Genomic DNA, 13,344 nt, shown 5'->3' with positions numbered 1-13,344 from the left:
TTTTTATAAGAAGTATAGCTACAAGTTAAGGGCCAAAATAGCCTGGGACGGTTCCAGGTATAATATTAGCCGATCATTTCGATTCTTATACTGAAATTATACAGGATCCAGGGTGCATGAATTACAAATGAAATAGTCAGAGCATAGGAATCCTAATCCTGATACGGCAATAACATCATAGTTTATAACAGTTGATACCCCTTATAGGTTACTCATCAGGTCCGAAACAGTGAAACTTAATCCAGCTCCCATGTGTTGTGCTTCAAAAATATTGCAGCCTAAACGTGTGCAGCTTGCTGAACTGAAAATCTACAGTACAGCCAATTTATGTACAACAGAAATAACTAGAGTCTTTTGCACACAGCTCAAATTTCAGCATTTAAGACGCCAGTCACTAACCATTATGTGCATTTCATGGAAGCATTAAGGACAGGAATAGGCCATTCAGCCCCTCGAGCGTCCTCTGCTGTCAATTAGATCATGGAGTATGAGAGAAAACTAGCAAGAAATAGAAGGACAGACAATAACAGTTTCTACAAGTATAGAAAAAGGAAAAGAGCAGTGAAAGTGAGCATTTGTCCCTTAGAGGGTGAGACTGGGGAATTAGTTATGGGAAATGAGGAAATGGCAGAGACTTTGAACTTTTGTATCTGTTTTCACAGTTGAAGACAAAAAAAGCATCCCAAGAATAGTAGAAAAGGAGGGTGGAACTTAAAACAATCGTAATCACTAGAGAAAAAGTGTTAGGAAAACTAATGGGACCCAGAGGCTGAAAAGTCCCTTGGACCTAATGGCCTTCTCCCATTGTCTTAAACGAAGTGGCTGCAGAGGTAGTGAATGCATTGGTTGTGATCTTCCAAAATTTCCTAAATTCTGGACAGATCCCAGCGGATTGGAAAGCCCCAATTGTAACACCACTATTCAAGAAAGGAGACAGAAAGCAGGAAACTATAGGTCAGTTAGTCTTGCATCTGTCATTGGGAAAATGCTAGAATATATGCTAGAATTACTAAGGAGGCAACAGCAGGAAATTTAGAAAATTCTAACACTGCCAGGCAGAGTCAACATGGTTTTGTGAAGGGAAACAGTGTTTGACAAATTTATTAGGAGTTCAATGAGGATGAAACAAGTGTGGTTAAAGGGGAGCCAGTTGATGTCGTGTATATGGATTCCCAAAAGACATTTCATAAGGCACCACATTAAAAGGTTACTGCACAAGAACTCTTGATGTTGGGGGTACGTATTAGCATGGTAGAAGATTGGCTAACTCACAGGAAAGAGAGAGTCAGGAAAAATGGGTTATTTTCAAGTTAGTAAACTGTAACTAGTGAAGTGCCACAGGGATCAGTGCTGCAGCCTCAACTATTTAGCAGGTTGGGCCCATGTCCATTGGAGTTTAGAAAAATGAGAGGTGATCTTATTAAAACATATAAGATTCTGAGGGAGCATGACAGGGTGGATGCTTATATTTTTCAATGCAATCACCTCTTGTTCTTCTAAACTCCAGAGAGTACAGGCCAATTCTACTCAATAGGATTAGATAGGGTATATATGAAGAAACTATTTTCTTTGGTTGTGAATGAAAGACACTTGGGGCATAAAATTAGAGCTAAGCCATTTAGATGTGAAGTCAGGATTTGCTTTCTCACACAAGGGTAGTGGAAGCCTCTCTTCCAAAAGGGTGTGGATGCCAAGACGAATTGAGTTCTGACTGAGATCTGTAGATTGTTGATGGGTCAAGGCAACAAGGAATTTGGAACTAAGGTGGGTAAATGGAGTTGAATGAAAGATCAACCATAAGGTCATAAGAAATGAGAGCAGGAGTAAGCCATGTGGCCTCTCGAGCCTGCTCTGCTATTCAAAAGATCATAGCTGATCTGATTTGTGACCTTAGCTCCACTTTCCTGCCTGTCCCCCATAACCATCAACTCTCTTGTCAATCAAAAGTCTGTCCAACTCAGCCTTGAATATATTCAATGACACAGACGTCACTTCTCTCTGGGGAAAAGAATTCCAAATGCTAATGACCCTCTGAAAGAAAAACTTCCTTCTCATCTCCGTCAGGCTCTAACCTCTAGTTAATGACTGGCAGCAGGTCTGCATAATTTCTCAGGTTTTATTCTGTTTTCTGTTGCTACCTGGAATGTATTGTGTCAAAGGCTCAATGCAGGAAAAAAATGGAACCAGTCAGTAAAGCACAAAGGTCTCAAAGCTTTAACAGTTCCTCACCAGTCAGAATCTTCTTTATAAAGACTTATTTCAAAACGTAAATGTGTAGATTCAGAGGTGAGCACTAGGTGGCACAGTAGTTTATATCTTCAATAACAGTTCCAACCCATAGAGCTCCCCAACATGAATATCCACAAGCTACACTCTCTATGGGTAACATACTTGCAAAATGCTAGTGGCCATTTCATGGGATGAGTGTGTGGGTGGGTGCCTGTGTCCACATGTCTGCTTACCGGGTACACACTCCAAGGTAAACATCAACTGCTGCTGGAGGACCATCAATTCCGTCAATGATGTGCTTTGGTCTGCCCGAAATGTATTGGTCTTCCAGTGCAAAGAGCTGTCCATAACTGAGTGTTGGAGACTGGCACATTCCAAGATCCAAGACTACGTGCTGGGGGATGCACTAAAATTTGAGGTAGCTGGTGCAAAGGCTCAAAAGGGAAAGGACGCTGTCTGAGGTTCGCCTGCCTTGTTATACTAAGGAGCTGGAAACTGTGTAAAACCCCTCGGGTTGTATCTCTGTCATGGAATGTATACTCTAAATATCAAGTCTAATTGCGATTGTATTGAGTCATCGCAGAGTGCCACATGCTGTTTGGAATGATTTTGAACTGTATTACACTTTAGGTAATGTCCAATCTGAACTGTTATGGAAAATAATTTTACTTAAAAACATACATAATTTTTACGAATAAAGTATATTTTGGGAAAAAAATCTGCTTACCTCAAACCTCTCATCTTCACACCTGTAGATGTGCTCTTCGTATTGTGTTTTCTTTGAGCTGACAAAGGTAGAGTCTTCAGACCAGGAGGGGAAGGACACCCATGTATCATTCAGAACCTGCAGTAAACGTGTCAGTAATAATTACAGAACAAAGAGCTAAGAAAGCATAATTCATCCATAAGGGTTTGGGATTCTTTTCCCCAGAGAGTAGTGGAGTCTGGGTCATTGAATATACACAAGGCTGAGGCAGACAGATTTTTGATTGACAAGGGAGTCGAGCGTTATGGGGGACAGGCAGGAAAGTGGAGTTAAGGCCACAAATCAGACCAGCCATGATCTTATTAAATGGCAGAGCAGGCTCGAGGGGCCGTAAGGTTTACTCCTGCTCCTCTTTCTTATGATCTTATGGTTGATTTACAATTCAACTCCATTTACCCCGCCCCCACTCAGCTCCAAATTCCTTGCCAATGTCTACGTATAAGCAGCCAGTATCTTTGCATGTGACAAGGCCCAATATAAACAGTGAAACTCATCATTGATAAAACATGACTGCATTATATGAGTTTCCATCTCTCACTTGTTTGAGTTTAGCTTAATATTTTACCAGTTGTGTTGGAAATGCAATGTTAGCCTTCACCTTTCAGAATAACGTTATTTCCTTTCCGTGGACAGTGACTAGATCTGTACAATCATTTACCATCCAGTGGCTTGCAGTAGGAAATGTTAGGGCGACAAAGTTGTCAAGAAGGGAAGTAATAATTTACACCAACAATTCTTACACTGAAAAGAACTCAACCCTCAAAGTCACCCACCCCACACAACAACGTCAAAGCAAAGTCAGAGAACAGCCTCAAATTTCGTCTCCAATTCGGCCATCTAGGAGAGATTTGGCCATATTCAGCCATGTTGGAATTTAACCTTCAGTGAAGTTACTTCATACAAATTTCCTTACCTCTTTGCAAAGGGGAGTTCTGCCGGTGCACTTGGGCTGTTGGAAGCTTTTGGGCAATGCTCGATAACTTGAACCAAGTCGTTTACAAGAAGCATAATCAATTTCCATTGCAATGCCCTCTGTAGCTCTCTCCTTAGGAAATGCCTCAATGTGGGAGGACTCCTTATAACCCAGGAAATTCTTAAACCAGACAAAGAGCTCAGGAAACTTTCTGCAAGAAAACATGGACAATTTGAATGGTAAATTCAGTTAGTCTCCTTTCTGATTTGATAAGACACCTGCCCAAATCCAGTCAACAGGATGACTTGTCCTTCAGCTTTTGCCTTGCTCTCTGTTGGGGAAGTAGACACAAATGAGGTTCTCAGGCTCAAACTCATCTCCTAATCACACTGTACTGAATTGCACAGGTCTGAAAATGCGCTCCCGCCAACTAAAAGCTTTACAATACGTCTGTCTGGTACATTTGCATGTGTAACTAAACATTGACGAGCTCCACAATATAGACTGCATAAAGGTTAAGGGCTAGGTGTAAAACAGCAGGCCTACAACAAAGTCTAATATTTATAAACAAATACACTGTAGATTTTAATTTTTCTTTCTTTAACCTCAGAATCAAACTGCTAAGCTACTATTTCAGTGTACTGCCCTCTTCTTTTAGGATGGGTGAACCGTTATTTTAATGAACCCATGGAGCAGTCATTCATTGTTGAGTAATTGGTGTAACACCATAAGAGGAGGCAGGGGAAATGGCTTGGTCCAAACTAAACAGCTTGCAGATCAGCAGTAAGTTAAAGAGAGCCTACCCCAAGTACTGGTGCTTGCTAATTGAAGCCAAAAAAACACAAGAAAGGTGTTTGCTATTTAGTTTTATAGGCACATATTTTTTCCTGCAAAACACTTGCATTATTCTGAGTCTGAACAGGTAATTCTTGTACTAACCATGACCATCTCCAATTGGTTACATTGACTGCCGGTAATCAATTTTAAACAGCTACAACTTTTGAAAACTCCACTTGTGTAACTTTATGAAACCCAGTGGGTGAGAACGATACTGCTTCTGTGAGTACGAAAGGAAATGTCCACTTTGTAGATTGCACCATTTGCATCATCATCCACAAACATTTACATTCTGATGAGTTAGGACCACATCGAACATTTCTTAAATGATTCTGGATGCATAGCCCTGTAATTCCAAGCACTGTCTGGTCACCAGTCGTTGCAGCCAACAGGAAAGGGTCTGCAGGTCCTCATTACCTCAGTTTCTGATCTAGGGCCATTAAAGTAAAAGGGAATAGTAATGCACAAATCAGGCTGTCTCACCAGAAACAGCTCTCATACAGCTTTTGGACTGGATGCTGGTGTCTGGTGAATAAGGAGTCTTAATTTTTTAGAAAATCTTTTTGCAAAAATCTAATTTTGTTTGCAGTTAGCATTTAACCGAAATCTACAGTTTAAATTCTAAAGCTTCCAGCCTTAACTTGGGTTTTAACAAGGTCTCCACTGGGTGGGTGGGCAGTTGGGCTTAGTTAATTAAAGCAGCAGCTGAAACTGGTTCCTCTGTGACTGGGTCAGTTAGCCTTTGTCTTGGGAGCTTATAATGCCAGCCAGCTTACTGCGACTTAGCTTTTGTTTTTGGCATTTTATTACGCGAGAGGAGCAGCGGCCTTAAAGAGTGAGGGGAACCAGGCTTGAGACCAGAGTGGGACAGGGAGCCAGTGCGAGAGTAGCAGTGGCCTTGGTAAGTACGACCTGGTGAGTATTTCTACTGTCCAGTCTTTCAAGTAAAAATTGGTCTTTAGTGTAGATTAAGTAGTGTTTAAAGTATAAGAAGTGACATCCCTGGTGTATATTGAATATTACTTAAACTAAAGGAAGTACAAGTAAAGGGAGTAGTTTAAGGGCAAGTCATGGCAGGGCAGCTTGTCCACGTAAAATGCTCCTCCTGTGCGATGTGGGAAGTCAGGGACACTTCCAGTGTCCAGGGCGACCACGTATGCAGGAAATGACTGCAGCTGCAGTTACTCAAAATCCACTTTTTGGAGCTGGAGCTGCGGCTAGAGTCACTGTGGAACATCTGCAAGGCTGAGGTCTTCATGGATAGCACGTACAGTGAGGTGGTCACTCTGCAGGTAAAGAGTACACAGGTAAAAAGGAATAGGTGACCACCAGACAGAGTAAAAGCACTAGGCAGGTAGTGCAGGAGACCCCTGGGCCCATCTCCCTAACAGATTTTTCCATTTTGGGTACTGCTGGGGAAGATGGTTTCTCAGAGGAATTCAGCAAGAGCCAAGTCCATGGCACCACTAGTAGCTCAGCTGCACAGGGGTAGAAAAAAAAGAGTGGGAAAGCAATCGTGATAGGGGATTCTATCGCAAGGAGGAACAGATAAACATGTTTACAGTCACAGACGTGACACCAGGGCGGTATGTTGCCTCCCTGGCTGCAGGGCGCTCTGAAGCGGGAGGGTGAACAGCTAGAGGTCATGGTAGCGGTAAGATAAAAAGAGGGATGAGAGCCTGAAAGGAGTTAGGAAATAAATTAAAAAGCAGGACCTCAAATTTGGTAATCTCAGGATTACTCCAAGTGCCACGTGCTAGCCAGATCAGGAATAGGAGAATAGATCAGATGAATGCGTGGCTGGAGAGATGGTGTAGGAGGGACTTAGATTCCTGAGGCATAGGGACTGATTCTGGGAAGATGGGACCTGTACAAGTCGGACAGGTTGCACCCCAGCAGGACTGGGACCAATGTCCTAGCAGGGCTAGTACTGTGGGGGAGGGATTAAACTAGAATGGCAGAGGAACGGGAACCTGAGCAGGGAGACACAACGCAAACACATGTAAGCGGCTACGATATGTATGCGATTAAGGAGACATGACTACAGGGTGCCCAAGGCTGGAAACGGAATATCCAAGGGTATTCGATATTTAGGAAGGACAGGCAAAAAGGAAAAGGAGGTGAGATGACATTGTTAGTTAAGGATGAAATCAGTGTAATAGTGAGAAAGGATATAGGCTCAGAAAATCTAGATGTGGAATCAGTCTGGGTGGAGCTAAGAAGCAACAAGGGGTGGAAAACATTAGTGGGAGTTGTCTCTAGGCCTCCAAATAGTAGTGATAAGGTAGGGAACAACATTAAACAGGAAATAAGAGATGCATGTAACAAGGGTGCTACAGTAATCATAGATGACTTTAATCTACATATAGATTGGGTAAACCAAATTAACAATGATGCTGTGGAGGATGAATTCCTGGAGTGTGTACGAGATGTCTTTTTTTAACCAGTATGTTGAGGAACCAACTAGGGAACAAGCTATCCTAGATTTGGTATTGTGCACTGAGAATGGGTTAATTAATAATCTTGTTGTGTGGGGTCCATTAGGGAACAGTGACCATAAAATGTTAGAATTCTTCAATAGGATGGAAAGTGAAGTGGTCTAATCTGAAACTAGGGTCCTAAATCTAAACAAAGGAAATTACGAAGGTATGAGGGGCGAGTTGGCTACAATAGATTGGGGAACTTAATTAAAAGGCATGACAGTGAATAGGCAATGGCTAAAATCTAAGGAACGAATGCATGCATTGCAGCAACTATACATTCTATTCTGGCACACAAAAACACAACAGGAAAAGCGGTCCAACCATGACTAACAAAAGAAATTAAGGATAGTATTAGATCCAAAGGGGAGTCAAATGAAGTTGCTAGAAAAAGGAGCAAGCCTGAGGATTGGAAGCAGTTTAGAATTCAGCAAAGGGGGACCAAAAGGTTAATTAAGAGGGGAAAAATAGAGTATGATAGTAAACTTGCAAGGAACATAAGAGCAGACTGTAAAAACTTCTATAAGTTTGTAAAAGCAGAAAGATTAGTAACGACAAACGTAGGTCCCTTACAGTCCAAAACGAGAGAACTTATAATAGAAAACAAGGAAATGGCAGAGCAATTAAAAACTACTTTAGTTCTGTCTTCACAGAGGAAGACACAAATAACTTCCCAGAAATGCTAGGGAATTGGGGGTTTAGTGAGAAGGAGGAATTGAAGGAAATTAGTAAAAAAAAAGTGCTGGAGAAATTAATGGGACTGAAAGCTGATAATTCCCTAGGGCCTGATAATCTACATCCCAAGGTCCTAAATGAGGTGGCCATGGAAATAGTGGATGCGTTGGTTATCACCATCCAAAATTCTGTAGATTCTGGAACAGTCCCAGCAGATTGGAGGGTGGCAAATGTAACACCGCTATTTAAAGAGGGAGGGAGAAAACAGGGAATTACAGATCGGTTAGCCCAAGATCAGTAGTAGAGAAAATGCTAGAGTCTATTATAAAGGATGTGATAACAAGGCACTTAGAAAATATCAACGGGATTAGACAAAGTCAACATGGATTTATGAAAGGGAAATCATGTTTGACAACTTACTGCAGTTTTTTTGAGGACGTAACTGGTATAATAAATAAGGGAGAACCAGTGGATGTGGTGTATTTGGATTTTCAGAAAGCTTTTGATAAAGTCCCACATAAGAGCTTAGTGTGCAAAATTGAAGTACATGGGATTAGGGGTAATATACTGGTACGGATTGAGAATTGGTTAACAGACAGGAAACAGAGAGTCGGAATAAGTGGGTCTTTTACTGAGTGGCAGGCGGTGACTAGTGGGGTACCGCAAGGATCAGTGCTTGGGCCCCAGCTATTCACAATATCTATCAATGATTTGCATGAGGGAACCAAATGTAATATTTCCAAGTTTGCTGGCGACACAAAAATAGGTGGGAATGTGACTGGTGAGGAGGATGTAAAGAGGCTTCAAGGTGATTTAGGCAAGTTGAGTGAGTGGGCAAATACATGGCAGATGTAGTATAATGTGGATAAGCGTGAAGTTATCCACTTTGACAGAGTATTATTTAAATGGTGATAGATTGGGAAACATTGATGTACAAAAGGACCTGAGTATCCCTGTACACCAGTCATTGAAAGCAAGCGTGCAGGTGCAGCAAGCAGTTAGTAAGACAAATGGTATGTTGGCCTTCATTGCGAGAGGACTTGAGTACAGGAGCAAGGACGTCATACCGCAGCTGTATAGGGCCTTGGTGAGACTACACCTGGTTTTGGTCTCCTTATCTAAGAAAGGATTTACTTGTCATAGAGGGAACGCAGCGAAGGTTCACCAGACTGATTCCTGGGATGGCAGGATTGTCGTATGAGGTCAGATTGGGTCGACTAGGCCTATATTCAGTGGAGTTAGAAGAATGAGAGGGAATCTCATTGAAACATATAAAATTCTGACAGGGCTGGACAGACTGGATGCAGAGATGATGGCTGGGGGCGGGGTCACAGTCTCAGGATACAGGGCAGGCCAATTAGGACTGAGATGAGGAGAAATTTCTTCACTGTGGAATTCTCTACAATAGAAGGCTGTGGAGACCAAATCATTGAATATGTCTAAGAAGGAAATAGATAGATTTCTAGACTCTAAAGGCGTCAAGGGGTATGGGGAGAGAGGAGTAGGACAGTGAGACTGAAGATCAACCATGATCATACTGAATGGCTCGAAGGGCCGAATGACTTACTCCTGCTCCTATTTTCTATGTTTTTTATGTTTGGAGGTGAGTTACCAAAAAATAGATTCTCAACACACTACAAACATTGTGCAAATTCTTATGGCGGATTAGTTTTTGAAAATGACAATTGCCCACTTGCTTTACATTTCAATGCTCAGTTTCCTATTTAGCCTCTAATCTTCCAGCTTCCTGTATCATACTTCATTATTGTCTGGAAATTGTTAATGTTGAATCTTTGACTCAGGGAAATATACTGAACCACAGAGTGTTTCTTTGTTCACAGTAAAAGCGCTGCAATGAATTCTCTCTTTACTTTGGCCTGCTGTAGTCTCCAAAGTTTTAAACACCCTGACCAGAAAACAGACCCTGTCCTTTCTCAGTGTTTGCTTACCCCAAGAATGGAAACACAAGCTGGACCAGCTCTGCACGGGAGATCACCTCCTGGTTAAAAATGACAAGGCAGCGGAGGAAGTTCTCGTAAGCCTCTGCACTTCGCAGAGCTTTCCGGACCTAAAGCCAGACAAATAAGAGAATATTTGATTGTGCTTTTCTTTCCTTTAATCCATAATGTGGGGGGGGTGGGGCTAGGGTGGGGGTTATCTTTAAAGTAGAATCCCCAGGAACTTGTTAGTACAGTAAAAGCGAATGTCTCTCATCAATACAGCAAACAGCCAAATGCTCCTTTTGCTTGGCTGATGTTTGCCTTCCCCAATACCCATTAAAATCCCATTCAGCTCATGGGTCAGGATATTGGATGATCTTATGAGAGTTTAGTAAAAGTCTACCAACTTTCCTGTAAACTCACAAATGCTTCAAAGGTACAGTTCCAAAATTGTATATTTATTTTCTATACAAATACCTTGAGGGGCAAATCAGAAAGTTCATCCTACACAAAAAAGCCCAAAGTAAATCCTATCCAGCCTAAGCCCTTTCTTTTTTCACTGACTTCCACCCAAATGTGTCAGCTTGGCTCAATTGGTAGTACCCTGACCTCTGAGTCACAGGGTTCCAGGTTCAAGACCCACTCCAGGGCTTGTGCACAAAAATCGAGGCTGACACTCTAAGGCAGTTCTGAAGGAACGGTGCAGAGCGGGAGATGCCATCATTCGGGTGAGATGTTAAACTGATGCCCCAGCTGCCTGTTCAAGCGAATGTAAAAAAATCCCACGGCACTATTTCAAAGACGAGCAGGGGATGTATCCCTGGTGTCCAATATTTATCTCTCAAATCAACATCACAAACAAAAACAGATTATCCAGTCGTTATCACATTGCTGTTTGTGGGAGTTTGCTGAGTGCAAATTGGCTACTGCATTTCTCAAATTACAACAGTGACTGCACTTCAAAAAGTACTTCATTGGCTGTAAAGCGCTTTGAAATGTCAAGTGGTTATGAAAAGCAACATATAACTAATCTTTCTTTTCCACTGTATCTTCTGACACCAACTTGGAGACAAATCTGTGCATGCACACTCACCTCATTGTATCTCAGTGATTTAAATCACCCCTTTTTAACTTCCAATGGCTCAGCATAGATTGGTTCAAATAACAAGTCTGAAACTGATGCCGGGCCAAGTGTAACATTTCACTACAACGTGTACAATCAAATAGCAGATGCCACCAGCCAGCTCCCACAGCGAAAACAATCACTGTCTGTCTCTGTCCTCGCTAAGTGTATGTGGGCAGCCAGTTCCTATTCCGTAAGTATTAACACAACAAATATATGAAAGCATGTGGGCTATATCATTAATATAGGCATTGTAGCTGCACATGGGTGGGGAGCGCACCCTCTGCAGGTACACCATCACCAAATACAGCTTTTCTTTTCAAAAGGAAACCTTTTCATGCAGGAATTAAACTCTTGGCACCTAGAAAGGTCTTGGCAGAATGATTTATCCAGCAGATTGGTCAGTAATAGATTTTTGTTTATATGAGTAAGGATCAGCATCATTCTCATCCTTTGGTGCAGATCCAGTGTTAAACAGAGGTCAGCGCTACCTGAGGGGGTGTCAGACCTGCACAAACCAACATATCCTTCACAGGAAGGCCTCCAGTCTGTCCACATGCTGGACCCTGAGCTTCCAGTTGCTTGCCATTCTAATTCTTTGGCCCACTCCCACTCTCCGATTGCAACCTCCTATCCTAATGAAGCTCAGCGGAGCTCGAAGAACAGCACTTCATCTTTCGATTAGGCACATTACAACCTTCTGGACTCAAGATCAAGTTCAACAATGGAGAGTGATAATGTTTTAGGTTTGTGATCTCACATGAGAACAGATGGTCACAGGTCACTGACCTGAACGTCAACTCTGCTTCTCTGTCCAGAGATGCTGCCAGACCTGGTGAGTATTTCCAGCATTTTCTGTTTTTATTTCACATCTCCAGCATCCGCAGTATTTTGCTTTTATATCAAGTCCAATAATTTCAGATCATAGTAACTGCTCCCATTTACCAGGTGTGGGTGATGATTCTGATGTTGACATTTACTGTTCCTCTGGACCTATGGCCTGTTTCTTTGCTTGTCCCATTATCATCCCTTTTTGCTTTGCACCATCATCTCTTTGTCATTTAATGTCTCCTGCCTTCTACCCTATAATAGGCTTTTTCTTTTGTTCCTTCTTCTCTCCCTTTCCCTGCCTCTGTACTTGTTTAAAGTCCATTATATTGCAAATGTTTTCTAGTTCTGATGAAAGGTAATCAACCTGAAACATTAACTCTGTTTCTCTTCTCTCTCTTTACAGATGCTGCCTGACCTGCTGAGTGTTTCTAACACTTAACAAGTAGGAGGAGTAGCAATCAATCTTTTGGGGACTGTAAGAAATAAAAATGGACCTTTAAAAATGCTTTACAACTTCATTTAAGAGCTGTTTCCTTTACAGGTTGTCCATCATCAAAGAGTCCATAAGCTACTAAGTTTCTTCAGAGGCTACATCAGGGGCTTGAAAAGTTTGTATCTGCTGCAGTTTTAAAAAAAATTCATAACAGGCTGTGAGCATCGGAGGCAGGGCCAGCATTTATTGCCCATCCTAATTGCCCTAGGAAAGGTGGTGGCAAGCCGCTGATTACTTGCTTGGTGCAACTGAGTTGCATGCTAGGTCATTTCAGAGGGCAGTTAAGAGTCAATCACATTGTTATGGGTCTGGAGTCACATGTAAGCCATCAAGCAAGAACAGCAGACCTCCTTCCCTAAAGGACATCAGTCAGCCAGATGGGTTTTAACAACAAAATAATTTCATGGTTACCATTACTGATACTTTTTATTTTTATTGCAGATTTATTTCATTAGCTTAATTTAAATTCTCCAGCTGCCAAGATGGGATTTGAACTCGCATCTCTGGGCCACCCTCTCCATTATTAGTCCAATAACATAACCACTATGCTACTATACCCAGCCACAATGAGGAAAGACTTGGGGAAAAAAAGACTGCAACCAAATTCCTTTAACGCATTGATGTGGAGTCAACCTCACCTACCTTATCAAAGAATAAGGTTTCTGTTCCAGCTCCATGCTTACTGACTTCAGCCAAGGACTGGTCTTTTAATCCCAACATTTTTGGCTTCTTCTACAGAAAAAAAAGGGAGAAAGAAAAAGTTATGGCTACCAATAACTCTAGTTTAATGCAGAAGAAGAATGAAGAAAGAGAAAGTTTACATAGGAAGAGGCCACTTGGCCCATCATGTCCGTGCCAGCTGAAAAACGAGCCACCCAGCCTAATCCCACTTTCCAGCATTTGGTCTGTAGCCTTGCACGTTCCGGCCCTTGAGGTGAATATCCAGACACCTTTTAAATGAGTTGAGGGTTTCTGCCTCTACTACCCTTTCAGGCAGTGAGTTCCAGACCCCCACAAACCTCTAGGTGAAAAATCTTTTCCTCATCTCCCCTCTAAT

General features: G+C 42.0%; 1 protein-coding gene across 6 annotated transcripts in view; it reads right to left on the bottom strand.

Annotated features, from left to right (window-relative positions):
* sin3aa (SIN3 transcription regulator family member Aa) overlaps positions 1-13,344 on the bottom strand; it is a 126,816-nt gene that overhangs the window by 46,282 nt on the left and 67,190 nt on the right. For all 6 annotated transcript variants that reach the window (XM_078532557.1, XM_078532558.1, XM_078532556.1 and 3 more), the window contains 4 exons: positions 12,930-13,019; positions 9,850-9,968; positions 3,909-4,119; positions 2,957-3,073 (listed from right to left, as the gene is read on the bottom strand). In XM_078532557.1, the coding sequence (XP_078388683.1) occupies positions 2,957-3,073; positions 3,909-4,119; positions 9,850-9,968; positions 12,930-13,019 (537 nt within the window). The remainder of the gene's footprint in view (positions 1-2,956; positions 3,074-3,908; positions 4,120-9,849; positions 9,969-12,929; positions 13,020-13,344) is intronic.

This window comes from Cetorhinus maximus, chromosome 30, assembly GCF_964194155.1.
Source record: "Cetorhinus maximus chromosome 30, sCetMax3.hap1.1, whole genome shotgun sequence".
NCBI classification, from domain to species: domain Eukaryota; kingdom Metazoa; phylum Chordata; class Chondrichthyes; order Lamniformes; family Cetorhinidae; genus Cetorhinus; species Cetorhinus maximus.
Note: the sequence above shows the minus strand (reverse complement) of the source record. Positions and strands in the feature narration are given on the sequence as shown.